This window comes from Stegostoma tigrinum, chromosome 15, assembly GCF_030684315.1.
Source record: "Stegostoma tigrinum isolate sSteTig4 chromosome 15, sSteTig4.hap1, whole genome shotgun sequence".
NCBI lineage: Eukaryota > Metazoa > Chordata > Chondrichthyes > Orectolobiformes > Stegostomatidae > Stegostoma > Stegostoma tigrinum.
Window position 1 is genome coordinate 16,115,506 of NC_081368.1, and position 16,284 is coordinate 16,131,789.

Here is a 16,284-nt window from a genome sequence, read left to right on the forward strand (position 1 = left end):
AGGGCATGTCGTTGGTTACATACACACAGCTGAGCAGGATCTTAAAACGGTCATTTATATGTTCGTCAGTTTTTTTAAATAAAAGTTTCTTTTAAAGGAGAGGAATTGAATAGCTGCAGGTAGAGGGTCCTCCGAAACCGAATCGAGTTCTCATTAAGGTTTTCCATGTGATACAGACTGACCTGTGGAGTACTTCCAGCATTTTCTCATCCTTTTACCCCCCTCCCCCCAGTTATTCGTCAACTATTTTTTATTTTAAATTAGTCAATTGAGAAAAGTGGGCAGAGCCAGATGCGAAAAATGGTGTAAGCAAAATCATAAAGAGAGGGTGCATGTCATTGGTTAAATAAAACTACGAGAAAATGTTTATTTTATGCAGGGTTTCATGGACGATTTCACAGAGCAGTTGGTGCAACAAGCTGAAATTATCGTCATGGGTGTTCTGGAGAGTGCCAAGAGACAGCTTCAAGATTTACAGATTCAAGAAAGTAGAGAAGAAATTGGTAAGTCGATAGAAATGATCCCACTTTGGACACTGTATTTTGGCGCTGTATTCTACTTCTCAGTTTCTATTTACGAATCATGTTTTCACACGCCCTTGTTTTTATGTAACTAAACCGATGCAACATGAACGTTCCCGGTGACTATTCCTGCGCACGATTGGCTGGTGCTCCCATCTCCAGTCCATCACATTTCTTTTCCAGATTCTAAAGATAAAATCCCTATTGGATTTGAAAGCTTAATGCTGTTCCTCTGTCCGCAAAGCCTATCAGAGCTGCTGAGCATCTCCAGCATTTTCTGGTGTTATTTCAGATTTCCAGCATCAACAAAAGTTGTTTTTCTCCTTAATCCCCCAAATGTCTCTTCAAATGTCACACCTACTTTCACCTCTCCCCTCTCAGGTACCCTAATCCTGAATAATTTCCTACTCAACTCTTCAGCATTCCTCAATTTTCCTGCACTCTCGTCACTGTCTCAGGCTAGATTCTCCATCTTCCCTATGGCTCCCTTCAAAAGACTCATTAAGGCACTTGGTTCATTATGAGCATCAACCCTAATTGCCCCATCTCTCTCAATCATCAACCTCGCATCCTGTACAGTCACTGGGCATTCACTTTGCCAAAATTTTTCTCATTCAGTTCGTATTCCCTATCATCCTCACTGCTCACCCTATAGATTTAGCCAGAGAATGACCTCTCAAAACCCTTGATTTGTGAACTTTTCCCTTCTCATTTGTTAACTTAATGGGGTGGGTGCATCAACATTACTGTCCTGACAGAAACCTGATATAATACCTTCCTTGTCTGACTTTATCTGTCAGCACTTAACCCATCATTACTGTCATAATAGCAGTTTGACATATGTCTGTCAATTACAATTTGTCCTTTGAAACATTAATTATTCATTCTCGATAAAGGACTCGGTGGTTATCAGAGGTAGATGGTATTATGGTAATGAGGTCACAATCAGTGCAACCATAATCTCATTAGATAGCAGAGCTGGCTCGACCAGCCTAATTTATAGGTTTGTGATACTCCTCTAGCATTTCCTCCTGCTTTGAGAATCTCTCTTTGTTTCATCCTCACAGCTCGCTTACAAAATCACCATTCTGTACTTCTCTCCTAATCATGAAAAGTGTTTTATTATGAGATTACTGCTTTCTCTTCCAACCTCTGCATCAAATGAATTCTCATCCTTGGAGATTTCAGCATTCATCTCAACTCATCATGTTCTCTCTCCTCCGAGTTCACTGGCTTCTTCTCTGAATCATTCCCCCTATGTAAGCTTCCCAAAAGGTATTCAGAGCCCTAGTCATGGCCTTATCACTTCATGTGGCCTTGCTCGTTCTGAGGTAACAATGACATATGAGATCTCTGGTTCCTTGTCTCATTCTTCACAAACCCTATCTCCATCTGTATTAAATCCACTTACAAATCACTTTCGAAATTTTGACTGTCTGCTCTGTGGCCCAACTTTACCTACAACATTTCTGCTGCACTGATGGACTGCACCCTCACTCCCATCTTTTGTACATTAGTCTCCAGTAAAAACATTAATCTCTCTTACCCTGGCCTTTTCCCTAGTACAGCCCTCATCCTTGAACTCACAAGGGATGCAGACTTGGAAGGGTTTAGTTGGCAACTGGTTGTGTTATCCCACACCAGATCTGGCTGGACCACACAAAATGCTATTAGTTTCTATTCTCATTTGCAAAAACTGCTGCTATTTCAGGATCATCATAGAATGCAAAGATAATCCCTGGTTTGTCTTTGCAAACCATCCTCTTAGATACCAGCAAGGGTGAGGACAGCCAATAGACTTCTTTGTCACTAAGATCAAGACCATCCAATATTTTTGCATGTGCTGCATCCCATCCTTTCTTTAGTGCAGTTGGCTACAACATCGAATATCTGATTAGCCCTTCCACCACTGAAATCGCATCTAAACCTGTGATAATAGTCATATTTTAGAACAGGGCTTCAATATTACTGAAAAATAAAGAAGACACATTTCGTCAGAACTTTTCAAACAAACATTTACACTGTAGGAGAGGTTAATGTTAATCGGTTGGAAGATGATTGTGATTGCTAGAGTTGTCACCAATTAATTACAAGCTTCAACAAAATGTGATTTTTTTTAAAGAAATATTCAATTTTTTTTTATTTCAAAGCTCCACTGTTAGACCTTCCATTTGTGACCTTTCAACACATCAAAATTATACTGCACTTTTCCAATTAGCTCATCTATCACAATGTCCTTTAAACTAAATAGTGGGACAGGGATCAAATGTGGAACATATTAATATAAATCAAGTATATATAGAGATAAGAAAGAGAGGAAAATAGTAACATAGGTATTGGTCAGATAATGGCAGGAAAGATAGAGAGAAAAATAAATCCTAGGAATAAATGAGCGATCAATAATAATTGATAACAGAAAAAAACGGAATCCTTAACTTTTGCTTAATTGCAACAATTAAGTATGACCTTTGTTAAGGTGACCAGGATGTGGAATTAAAACAAACAGAAATTGCTGAAGAAGAAAACAAAATGCGAACTCTGCTTTCTCTCCACAGATGTTGCTAGACCTGCTGAATTTTCTCCAGCAATTTCTGTTTTTGTTTCAGAACTTCGGCATCACAGTTCTTTGTTTTACTTTAGAATATAGAATCAGTTTTTTGGAGATGAGGAATAGTAGGGGAAAGAAGTCACTGCTTGGAGTGATATATAGACTCCCTAACATTAACCACAATGTTGGGCAAAGCATACAAGCTGAAATATTGGATGCATATGATAAAGATACTGTAATAATCATGCATAACTTTGATTTCATAGGGCACCACATTTTGGAATTGACCAGACAGTAAGTTATGTTGGATGTATTCGATGTGGTAATGTGTAATGTGACACTTAATTAATGACCTCAGGGTTAAGGCACTCCTATGAGCAGCGACTACAATATGATTGAATTTTGCATCCAGTGTTGTCTTGAGAGGGTAGTTTGTATAGGCTGGGCTTGTTTCCACTGAAGTTCAGAAGAGTGACGGGTGGCTTGATTGAAGTGTAGATGATCCCAAATGCTTTTGACAAAGTGGAAGTGGAAAAGATGTTTCTTCTTGTAGGTCAATCCAAAGTTAGGGCACTGTTTTAAGATTAGGTGAAAATCAGGGCAGAGATGAGGGTTTTTGTGTCTGTGAGAGGGTTGGGAAACTTTGGAATTCTCTGCCTCAGTAGGTGGGGTCCTGGAATATTCTTATATAGATAGATAGATCCTTGTTGTGCAGAGGATTAATGGGAATGTGGAATTTGAAACACAAACTCATTTGCCATGAACTTATTAAATAGCAGAGCAGCCTGAAGAGATTGAAATGCTACAAGGGCTATTCTGTATAATCATGGCTCATGTCTCTATGACACACACCCCTAACTGATGCAGAGCGTAGATACAATGCACCCCATTCTCCTGCTCGGGCAATTATGGATCAGATAATAGGCCTGCTAAAGATGAGTTCTGATGCTTGGATCAGTCTGGGAGATCCACCCTGGAATGTGCCATACAATTCTTGCATGCTGTGCCCTGCACAACCGGAATGTGCAAAGACAGAATGTGATGGATGTTGAAGAGCTGGGAGATCAATAGCAGCTTTTCCAAGAAGGAAGATGAGGACATTGCTTGTGAGGACTATCACCTTCAGCATGATGGAATGTTGCAGTATTGAGCGCCACAAGCCTAACAGGACTTAATTGATAATAAAATGTGAGGCTGGATGAACACAGCAGGCCAAGCAGCATCTCAGGAGCACAAAAGCTGACGTTTCGGGCCTAGACCCTTCATCAGAGAGGGGGATGGGGGGAGGGAACTGGAATAAATAGGGAGAGAGGGGGAGGCGGACCGAAGATGGAGAGTAAAGAAGATAGGTGGAGAGAGTGTAGGTGGGGAGGTAGGGAGGGGATAGGTCAGTCCAGGGAAGACGGACAGGTCAAGGAGGTGGGATGAGGTTAGTAGGTAGATGGGGGTGCGGCTTGGGGTGGGAGGAAGGGATGGGTGAGAGGAAGAACCGGTTAGGGAGGCAGAGACAGGTTGGACTGGTTTTGGGATGCAGTGGGTGGGGGGGAAGAGCTGGGCTGGTTGTGTGGTGCAGTGGGGGGACGGGATGAACTGGGCTGGTTTAGGGATGCAGTAGGGGAAGGGGAGATTTTGAAACTGGTGAAGTCCACATTGATACCATATGGCTGCAGGGTTCCCAGGCGGAATATGAGTTGCTGTTCCTGCAACCTTCGGGTGGCATCATTGTGGCAGTGCAGGAGGCCCATGATGGACATGTCATCAAGAGAATGGGAGGGGGAGTGGAAATGGTTTGCGACTGGGAGGTGCAGTTGTTTGTTGCGAACTGAGCGGAGGTGTTCTGCAAAGCGGTCCCCAAGCCTCCGCTTAATTGATGTTCAGTTCCAATAGATCTGAACTGGGTGCAGTGATCATCTGTTGACTGTAAATTTGTTTCTCAAGGAAAGCAGCCCTCATTTGTTCCCAGAAGCATACACAATGCTTGTTGTCTGTTCTTTATTTTCTATTGCTGTTATTTAATAAAAATGAACATTTTCAACTGTTTGAAAGCTTTCCAACATTGAATAATGATAAGATATTATACTATGCTGGGCTTTAGGTAAAAAAATCAAAAACAAAAGTAGAAATTGCTGTGAAAGCTCAGCACGTCTGGCAGCCTCTGTGGAAAGAATTCAGGGTTAATATTTCAGGTCGAGTGCCTGTTTCTCTGAACTCCTGAGAATATCAGTTGGTTAGGCTACTGTGAAGGGCTACTCGTAGCTAGCAGCAATTGACATGGTGCACAGATGAGCTTTAAGTACGTCAACAGCAGCAGATACCCTAGAATATTGGCTAGTGGCACATCAGCATGTCTCTGCAAGTCTGCTCTGGTGAGTGCATGATAGTGCAAGTGTGACAGTATGGAGCATGGTACATAACTAATGAGGTGACCAGTGAAAAAATATAGTGAGATCATTGGTTGAACTCACAGACAGAAACCTTCCATGAAACTTCCCAAAATTGACAATGGCCTATTTTGGGGTAAAATTCGACTCCATTTCAAAAAAATTGAGCTGTGACACTTTACAGCTGCAAACTAGGCTCAAGTCTTTTCAAGGTGTGAATAAATAATGTTAGCCTGATCAATGGCAGTTTAATAGCAGACTATTTTTGGGGTGCAGTATCCATTCCTTAAATTCCAACATGTAGATTGCATTTTAAGTATTATAGAGAAATGAGAATAGTTTCATTTATATTGCACTTTGCTGAAGCAGTGGTCATCTCAAAGTACTTTCGTCAATGAATCAATTAAAAGTTGTCAGAATTAAGTGGTCATTCATCTCAGAACTGTTTGCATCTTGTGGAGTATGTGGTTTACTTTCAACACAACAGGCTCTCTACATAAATTCAGATGTTCTTATTTTATTAAATTAATATTTTTGTCGTTAATAGCTTCAAACAATTCTTAAACCACTTCTGTCATTTGCATATTTTTCTTTTAGAAGAACAGCCTGGTTTCCAAATCCGTAACATCCAATGGGTTACAAATAAGGACTTCACAATTGCCATTGGGGCAAAACAAATAGAAGAATATATTTCTGTAAGTTTTCCACATGGTTGATGAGTAATCAATAGGGTTATTCTATTCTGCAGTTTTTGGTTTTTTCTTTCATCTGACTTCCAATCTCCTTTATTGCTGTACCTTTTACACATGAAACCTTCCACAGCAAATATACAATATGCAATTCAATACAACACAGGGATAGGCCTTACAGCCCACCTAGCCTTTGTTGATTTCTGATCTTTATTTTAGACTCAGTGCTTGTTGCCCACATGCAGTTTCTATCCTGCTGTTCACCTCCTATTCATGTGTCTATCAAGATATGCCTTAAATGTTGCTAACATGCCTGCCTCCACCACCTCCACTGGCAGTGCGTTCCAGGCATCCACATCTCTTTATGTGAAACATTTTCCCTGCACTTCTCTAAACTTTCCTCCTCTTATCACGAACCTCTACCCTCTTGTAGTTGACCTTTCTACGCTGGGCAAAAGCCTCTGACTATCCACCCCTATCTATGCTTCTCATAACTTTTTTGACCTCTATCAGGTCACCCCTAAGCCTCGATCCTTTGAGTGTAAACAATCCAAATTTATCTAACCTCTCATAACTAACACCCTCCAGATCAGACAACATACCTGGTAAAACCTTCTTTGCACCCTCTCCAAATAATCCATGTCCTTCTGGTAGTGTCGTGACCAGAATTTGACCACAATATTCCAAATGTAGTCTAACTAAAGTTTTTGCAACTGCAACATGACTTGCCAACTTTTATATTCAGTGCCCCAGCTGATGAAGGCAAGTGTGTTGTGTGTCTTTTTGACCATCTTACCCACTTGGGTTGCCGCTTTCATGGATCTGTGGACCTGTATGTCCAGATCGCTCTTTATGTCAATGCTCCTGAGGGTTCTGCTATTTATTGTATAATGCACACCTGAATTTAATCCTCCAAAATGCATCACCTTGCATTTGTCCAGATTAAACTCCATCTGTGATTTCTGTGCCCAAATTTGCAAATAATACACATGAGTCTCTTGCCTGGTTCTCAGCTTTTCAGATTCTTTGATCAATTTCTTAAATGGGGGCAAAATTGAGGTAGGAGTGATGAAGGGTGGGGAAAGTATTTTACAACTTGCAAAACCTCCTAAGTTTAATTTCTTGACAGTAAAATAGCTGCAACTTAATTTTAATAGAAGTTACGCTGTACACTAACAGACATGGGAGTTTTCCAATTGCTGGCTTCATTGCCTGGACTACCTGAAAGAGGAGGAGCTAGAATACCATATTCATCATCATTACCGGGTACGGTGGAGTATACCAACTCGGAGGAAGCCCATCCCACGAGCAACAGCCTCTACTTACTTTATCATCGAAATCTCTAAAGTTAAACCACCCGTGAGTAAATAAGCACAGTAAATCCATGCTATTTTTCCTGATGAATTTTCACATGATATATCGTTGGCACTTTAAGGTTTCCATTGGGACAACTGAAACCAGCAACTGTGGAATTCTGAGGCTGAGATCTGAAAGGTGAATTTGTGTACTTCATTTTGTTGTAGGATATTCTGCAAGAACCTAAAGCAGTAAAAACTGTATGATGAAAGGTTGGTTGTGTGCACCAAAGAGCTTATGAATTCAACACAAACTAAGCATCAATGCCTTTATACATTAAAATATTGGAGACACATCCTTTAATTTGATTTGATGTTTGACTTGATTTATTATTGTCACATGTTCTGAGATACAGTGAAAAGTATTGTTTTGTGTGCTATCCAGACAAATGATAATTTAGATGAAATAGCTCCAATGAGGCTGGTATTCCGTCACCAGGTCACCCTTTATTTACACATGGAGAGTCCTTGACACTGACCCAACTAGCACAGAGCCGGCTTCTCGAGTGAACAGAACCTCTGACACTCCTGTCTATGTCTGTCACCCAGGGATCCATAATTAGACCAGATTAACATCCCCAATCAGGGAACTCCTATTCTTTGAGGTCTACCTGGCTGACCTCATTATGATCACTACATTACGTAAGTAGATCAGTGTAATAGAACAGAACACAGAATGTAGTGTTGAAGGTGCAGAGAAAGATTAATTCTCATTTATGAGATGTCCGTTCATAAGTCTGACAACAGCAGGGAAGAAACCGTTCTTGAATCTGCTGGTACATGTTTTCAAACTTTTTATAATGTCTGCCCCCCTGGAAAAGGGCGGAAAAGTTTATTCACCTGAGTTGCAGTAAAAGATAATGCATTATTAAGGAAACTATTATTTTCAGCTGTAAATGCAGTACCAGTCCCACAATTCACGAAAGACTTCAACTCAGGATCACGGATTTCTCCAATGGGTCTTGTAATTGAACAGGATAATTTCTGATCTTCGGAACTTTGGGCACACAGGGTGGAACATTCCATGAGGTAATGGGAGATGAATTGAAGGATTTTCTTCCTTCCTTTCCTTCTTTGCTGCCTGTCTGTGTCATCTTTAGGTTGTTTTGGTCTCTTGGCTTCATGACAAATTGTCGCCATTTTGCATAATTTGTACCAAACTCCATCCACTTATTAATGTCACTGTTACTGTACTTCAAGGAATCCTTCAGAGTCTCTCTGTTGTATTTTCTTTGTTCTCCTGAAGCCCTGGCCATTTGAGAGATGAGAACGTGGGGTAAGGGTAAAGGCTGAAGAAGTGATGTTTGTTGCCTGTGGTATCAAGCATATATGTTCACCAGACCTTTTCCAATGTTTAAGAAGCATAAATCTCCACAATCACCGCTCGAACACAGGTTTCTCCACATGGATTCTGACTGAAACTGCATTTTTCAATTCTTCCCTTCAGGAAAATGAGAGAAATGTTTGTCTGATCTTTGAACTCCACCTCAATAAACATTTAATTTATCAATACATCTCATTAGTGACAACACCAGCACTAATTGTGAGGCAATGGCCTGGTGGTATTGCAAGACTATTAATCCAGAAATTCAGCTAATGTTCTGGGGACCAACGATCAAATCCCACCATGGCAGATGGCGAAATTTGAATTTTTTTTTAAAAGGTCTGGAATTAAAAATTTACTGATAAGCCAATGTGTTTTTCATAATAACCCATCTGGTTCAATAATATCGTTCAGGGAAGGAAATCTGTCATTCTTTCCTGGTCTGGCCTACATGTGACTCCAGATCCAAAGTATTGTGGTTGGCTCTTAACTCTCAATTGTCTTTGGGCAACAACGGATGGGCAATGAGAGTTAGCCAAGCCAGTGATGCTCACATACTGTGAATGAATAAAAAAAAGGCATAAATTGAAAAATTACAACATTGTGCCTTTCAATTTCCGATGCACTGACATCTTGAAGAATTAAGCCAAAATGGTGACAAATACATCGAGGAATTAATCTTGTATATAGTTTCTGTTACTGGCAAGTTTGTAAAGAGATATAGTAGCACTCATTTTATTGAATATGAACCTTGTTTTTGTTTTAGGTTTTCCCAGTTGAAGTTTACTTCTTTTTTGAGTCTAACAGACTTCTACACAGGTAAATAGTTTGTTGAAAATTACAGCAATTGTTTAGGTATTTGAATTTATCTTCAACTTGAGTTGGCATTAATTTCCCACCTCTTGTTCCCCTGAGAAGTGGTGGCAGGCTGCCTTTGTGAACACTGCTTTTGAAAGAAAGTTATTGAGTTGCTAGAGACCACTTTAGAAGAAGACTAGAAATCAATCAAATTGGTGAGAAGCTGGCCAGACACACAAGCCAGAATGGACTTAAACAGCCGATTTTATTCCTTAAAAGGTCTTCAGTGACACAGCTGGTTTATGGTGAAAAATTGGCAGCCTGATGGTCACTCTGTGTCATTTTCGAGTTTGAGATCGGGCTCTGGATTCCTAGTTCAGATCAATCCATGACAGTTCATTTCAGAAGACTTCATCTTCCCTGGGTACAGCATAATCAGAGAATGGTTACAGCACAGAAGGCAACTCAGCTATTCTCATTCCACAGTTCTTTGTCCATCATAGTCTCACAAATATTGTCTGTTCAGGTCCTCATCCAGTGGTCACTGGACCCAAAACGTTAACTGTGTTTTTTCCTTCACAGATGGTGCCAGATCTGCTGGGCTTTTCCAGCAACTTTGGTTTTGCTCATTATCCAGTGGAGTTTTTAAACTGGCAAACATGGGCACAGTTATTGATTATGTAGAAGGTTCTCTTGTGCATACAGCAGGCATTACCAACTTGCAGGCATTTTGAACTCTGTCAATATTTTACATCTAAAAATGTAATTCCCATTTATTGTTGGTTCCAGCAACTTTCCCTGTTGTAATTGTGTTGTTAAACCATGTGACATGCTTTTCAGTGTAAGGTAGGGAGGGTGAGGTTTTACAGCAGACATAAACAAAGCTCTTCTCTGCCATCAAACCCTTTCCTAAATTGACTGTCAGCAAATTACTTCATACACTGATTCTCTATTGACCAATCCACAGGAAAGTCAATGGGTCATCTCTGAATTCCTCCCATGCGATGGGTTTCACTGCATTGTTTGACGTTGTGACATATGCTGTAATATAATGGGATAGTAGTACAAAACCAAACAAGTCTTCATGTGAAATTTAAACCATTAAACATGAATCACATGCTGTCTAATCTGTGAAAGTTTAAATCCCATCAGAGGTTCAAATTACATTCTGAAGAGGGAGTAAAGTTCAAACACCAACAAGCTCTATAACATTATAGTGCAGAAATCACACATCCTTTTTTAAAAAAAATATGCCTTTGGAGAGATGGGTAGATTATTACATATTCACAAATAACATGGAATAATATATTCTGGTGGAGATTGGTATTGCTTAATGACATATGTTTTTGTAAGATTAATTTGAGATAACCATTTAACTTGAGTGAATGCTGTTATTTACAATTGAGAGCTTTTCTGTAACCTGGGATGGTTCCAAATGCAAGAAGGAAATTTATATCCAGTTGCTTGTTTATACTAATATCAATGTTCCTGAACAAAAGACACAGTGCCAAAGATTTTGTGTTGGATTTATTAGGTCAAGATTGCTAAATGACTGAAAAATGCAGTTTGCCCCCAAATTACCAGCATTAGTTCCTCTAGTATGCAGACCAATTACTTTTAGCAGCAAATAAAAATTATTTTTTCCCCAAAATGTTTCATATGGACTGTATTGAAATAATTTCACAGGCAGCAGAAACTAAGTAGTATGTTTTTCTTTTCTTTAGACCTGGTGAATCAAGATTCAGAGAAAAATGGTTAAAAGACATTATCGAAAGCAAAATTATGTTAATGGAACAAGTGACCTTTTAGAATGTTTGCAAGTGTATATATGTGTATAAAGGAGAGACAATAAACAGAACTTCATCCCTTTTTATTAAACGTTTTCTCCCTCTGTTTTTTTCAAAGTGCAACTTGCTGTGATGACCCCATAGGCTCCGGTTGCTCTGTGCCCCCACTCTTTCCAAGTTATTTATAATTATTTCAGTCCCAAGGGTGAGGTGCAAGGCTATTCAGCACTCGATCAGTCCTCTTCCCCAGGATGCTTATTCATGGATGTGCTCTAAACAATGTCTCATTTGCCCTCCCCCAGTAGGTATTCTAATCATGTGGTGGTTTCATTCTCAAGACAAATTCACAGCCTTCTCTGCCATTATCCGGAGCTGTGATGTCATGCTGCAACTATACAAAACGCTAGTGCGGCCTCATTTGGAATATTGCGTGCACTGCTGGTCACTCCATTACAGGAAGGATGTGGAAGCATCGAAAAAGGTGCAGAGGAGATTTACCAGGATGTTGCCTGGTCTGCAGCGCAGGCCTTATGAAGAAAGGTTGAGGGACTTGGGTCTGTTCTCATTGGAGAGGATGCTAAGAGGGGATTTAATAGAGACATCCAAGATGATCAGAGGATTAGATAGGGTGGACAGTGAGAGTCTTTTTCCAAGGATGATGACTTCAACTTGTGTGAGGCAGCATAGCTACAAATTGAGGGGTGATAGTTTTAAGACAGATGTCAGAGGCAGGTTCTTTACTCAGAGATGGTAAGGGCGTGCCTGCCAATGTAGTTAACTCAGCCACATTTGGGGCATTTAAACAGTCCTTGGATAAGCATATGGATAATGATGGGATAGTGTAGGGGGAGGGGCTTAGATTAGTTCACAGGTCGGCGCAACATCGAGGGCCGAAGGGCCTGTTCTGCGCTATATGTTCTATGTTCTATCTGATATTCATTTCCCATTGGAGATGGCCAAGAACAGGGATTAATTTGCATGATCAGTCTTTACCCTACCTCAGGGACACATGGGGACAATATAATGCTGGTGCCCCTGTTAGCTCAGCATAGTTAGGAATTAAAACCAACACGTTTTGGTCTTCTAGAGCCATCTATTTGATTCAGCAGAATTACTTTTCACATTGCATGATTCTTCAAAACTCAACAAGAATTTTTAAGTAAAATATTAATTTTCATCCAGAAGCTCAATAAACTTGCTTCCACTGTTGCTGTTTCAATAAATATGGGAGTGAAGGCATCAGAATTGATGGGAAAAAATCCAAATTGAACGTTTACTTGGGAGATAAACTTAGTTTGTTTGGTGATAGAAGGTAATGGGAAGAAGAACTGAACATTTCCAATTCTCTGTCATTAACTCCAGTATACTTCACATGGGGATTGTTGGGCTGGATTTTCTGTATATGGAGAAACAGCAACATGCACTGTTGACCGGAAGGAAAACCGCTCACAAAGATCCAGTGATCTCTGCAATGCAGATATTTCCTATCTGCTTAAATGGAGTGACAATTCGGGCCAACTCAATGGGAAAGCCCCAGACATACATAGGAAAGTAGCCAATCACATGTAAGTATTCACACAAAGCAAATTGGGAAGTTAAACACACTTTATTTTTTAATAATCATATAAGTGATTGATTTAACTCTGGATTAAGTATAAGCCAAACAAATCTTAAGATGTTTTAAAAGTATGAAATGTTATAATAGTGGAGAAATTTGCCACTCAAATATAAAATTAGTTTTTTCAGGGCCAGTTGTGGTGTTCAACATTAACAATGAAATTGGTACATTGTTCAAAGCCCAGTAACAACTTATTCAACAAATATATTCAGGGCTTTTTGCAACAAGACCAACAATGTAAATATTTGGATTTTCATCAATCCACTGTATTAATTTATGGATTGCACTTTAGGGAACAATTTGACAATACACCCTCTTAGAGAACTGCAGACACACCAACAGGAATGCTGCGTATATGCAGACTGTCAAAGTTGCTGTCAGTGTCAGTGGATTAATTATAGAGAAAGCTGATTGCTTCATTGAGCCTTCTGCCCAGACTTTGCAAAGTTTGGGAAGCCACAAATAAATGTTAGCAGAGATTTAGATAATTTAGAGGGGAAACACTGAGGAATTCTCTTGTATTTTCCAAATGTCAATAACCACCTAACATCATAAGTTTAACCTTCTGGGCCATAGCAAAGCAATGTGAATCTTCAAATCTTCAGATTATCTATTTTTGTGACATGGTCACAAGTTTAACTTTGTCCCTTGTACAATCTATGGTCAGATTCTTCTTTCCTTGGACTAATTGATTTGAATGTAATACAAACGAAAGATAATCTGTCAAACAACGTATTAATAATTTTATCATAATTTTCAGCAAGTTTGTAATTCACTGAAGTTATTTTATAAAAATGTAGAAATCTGTTAAGTACTCAAAGTGAACATTAAATTTTAAACCAACTAATATAACAAAGACAGAATGAATTTATAACATCCATGGCTCAATTATACACCAAAATTTTAAAAAGAAAAATTATAAAATTCTGAAAATGGAAATAAATTGGGTAGAAACACATAGCAAGTCATTTAGCTTCTAAAAGCAAATATATATTAATATCTCAATCACACATCTGAAACAGTTGCCTCTTATTCAATTGACCTGCTGTGCATTTAACCAATTTCTGGTTTTAAACACATTACCAAAGAGTTTAAAAGAGTCTCTATTTTTCTTCCTTTCCTTTGGTTTTTCTGTGAACCATTTCCCTGAAGCCAGACAGAATCTTGTTTTCCCTCTTCAGACGTTCCTCCTTGTTAAATGAAGCCAAAGCTCTCTTCTCATCTGCACTGTAAATCTGGTTCTCTTTCCGTAAACGCACAGCCTCCATACGCCGATGTCTGCACACAAAAATATTTAAACTCAAGTCAGAAGTTAATTACATAAACCCAACATCGGGATCAGATCTCTGTGGACTTAAAGAACAACGTAGCAGTTTAGAAAGATAGATTTTGAGGTGTAGTTATTTTCTAGTTTGAAAATGTCTACATTCTGGGTCATGTTTAGTTTTATCCTTCAGTCTTCCATCTAATATTCTAAACTATCATGTATGTTACACACACACATTTTTGACTGAATCAATAATTTTGTGTCAACCATTTATAATGCAATGTACCATGTCCATTGCAAAACAAGAGTTATTTTAATTTTAATTATATCTGTTTTAAAATACCCCTAAAAACTGCTGTTTCTGAATGAAGTAACAGCACATGTCATAGGCAAAAATCATCCAAAACTCCCTTTGACATTTGATGGCATTACCGTCATTGAAAATCCATGTATCATCAACTTGATTGACCAGAAACAGAACTGGATCAGCTACCTAAATTCTGTGGTTACAAGGGCAGGTCAGCGACTGGGAATTCTATTGCGAGAAATTAAAGCCTATGCACCATCTCAGCAAGAATCATTCATGTGATAGAATATTTTCCACTTGCCTGAAAGAATGCAGCTCCATCAACACACAAGATGATGAATACCATACAGGAGTCCACGTAATGATTACTCCCTCCACTACTGATGCAAAGCGGCAGCAGTATGTACCATCTACAAGATGCGCTGCAGCAACTCATCAATGGTCCTAAGAGAATACCAAACAACACCACTACCTTTACCATCCAGGAGGACAAGGATGGCAGACCATGGGAATATGTCCAACTGGAGATTCTCCTCCAAGCCACACATCATTCTGACATGGAACAACTTGACTGTTTCTTTACTCTCAATAGATCAAAATTGTCAAACTCCCCAACAGCACTGTATATGTACCTGCAGCCCCCACAGTCCTGTAGGATTATAGCAACTTTACATCTTACTCTATTCAACCTCTCCTCATATGAATGAATAAGCCCTTCATTCCAGTAATCAATCCAGTGAACTCTTGCTAGACTTATTCTAAAATAAGAACAGTCTTCTTTAAGCAAGGATACTGAAACCAGATGCAGTCTCGCCAAGGCTCTTGACAATTGCAGTAAAATTTCTTTACTCCGATCCTACAATCCTTTTGTAATAACAAGCAAAATACCATGAGCTTTCCAGATTGCTCTATGCCTGCATGTTGAAGTTCTGCTTCATAGACAAGGATGCCCAGATTCCTCTGAATATCTAAATTTTTTACACACTCGCTACAAAAAAGTCTCATTTTCTAACCGTTCTACGAATGTAGATAACTTTGTACTTCTCCAATTATTTTTCCATCTGCCACAGTCTTTTTCCCCCACCATTAGTAGAATAGCTGATCAAAGCTCCTAATTTTGTTCATAGTTTACATTGGTATTACACAAATCTGTAATCCTGAAGCCTTAAATGGATAGCATCTATATGACTTAGTTTAAAACCAAAGCCTGCCACAGTTACCATAATCATCAGGGGGAAAAGAAAAATCAAAACCAAGCTGGCTACTGATTTGCCAATTTAGGCAAATTTAGTGAAAAACTATTACCGAGACCTTCGTTACTTCAGGTCCCTATGAGAAGCTTTCCACAACACCTTTTTTGAAACCCTTTCTCCAGTCCTTGTTCTCTCCTTTGTGCAAGCTTGTGGTTTTCATGGGCATAGCTGTCCTTTGCTGCCTCCTCCAAATGAGTGTTGAACATGTGTGAGCTGAAGCAAAGATGGTCTCCAACAATGAGATCTCAGGGGAAATCATAATTAAACAGAATCCTCATTTTATCTAGTGTCTGGAGGTGAACATTTCTGACTGGAGCAAAAACTCTGCATTAACTTCTATACCAAGGCAGACGTGTCAAGGTCAACTAAAGATCCTCTTCATTGACCAATGATTCTGAAATCAGTTATAGATTGAAGACGCAACATGCGAACTTCC

At 39.3% G+C, this 16,284-nt stretch overlaps 2 protein-coding genes across 6 annotated transcripts in view; one reads left to right on the forward strand and one right to left on the reverse strand.

Annotated features, from left to right (window-relative positions):
- akap14 (A-kinase anchoring protein 14) lies at positions 1-13,040 on the forward strand. 4 transcript variants are annotated; one of them, XM_048544715.2, is made up of 6 exons: positions 1-60; positions 380-503; positions 6,048-6,145; positions 7,319-7,498; positions 9,585-9,637; positions 12,766-13,040. In XM_048544715.2, exons 2-6 carry the CDS (start codon positions 386-388, stop codon positions 12,956-12,958), a joined length of 642 nt encoding a protein of 213 aa, XP_048400672.1. In that variant the 5' UTR covers positions 1-60; positions 380-385; the 3' UTR covers positions 12,959-13,040. The 4 variants fall into 4 exon arrangements, with proteins under 4 accessions (XP_048400672.1, XP_048400671.1, XP_048400670.1 ...); XM_048544714.2 differs by having other exon boundaries at positions 4-119; positions 12,766-13,037; XM_048544713.2 differs by having other exon boundaries at positions 11-503.
- The window catches only part of nkap (NFKB activating protein), a 27,481-nt gene continuing 24,187 nt past the window's right edge, over positions 12,991-16,284 (reverse strand). For both annotated transcript variants that reach the window (XM_048544712.2, XM_048544711.2), the window contains exon 10: positions 12,991-14,299. In XM_048544712.2, coding sequence (XP_048400669.1) covers positions 14,125-14,299 — 175 coding nt within the window. In that variant the 3' untranslated portion in view covers positions 12,991-14,124. The remainder of the gene's footprint in view (positions 14,300-16,284) is intronic.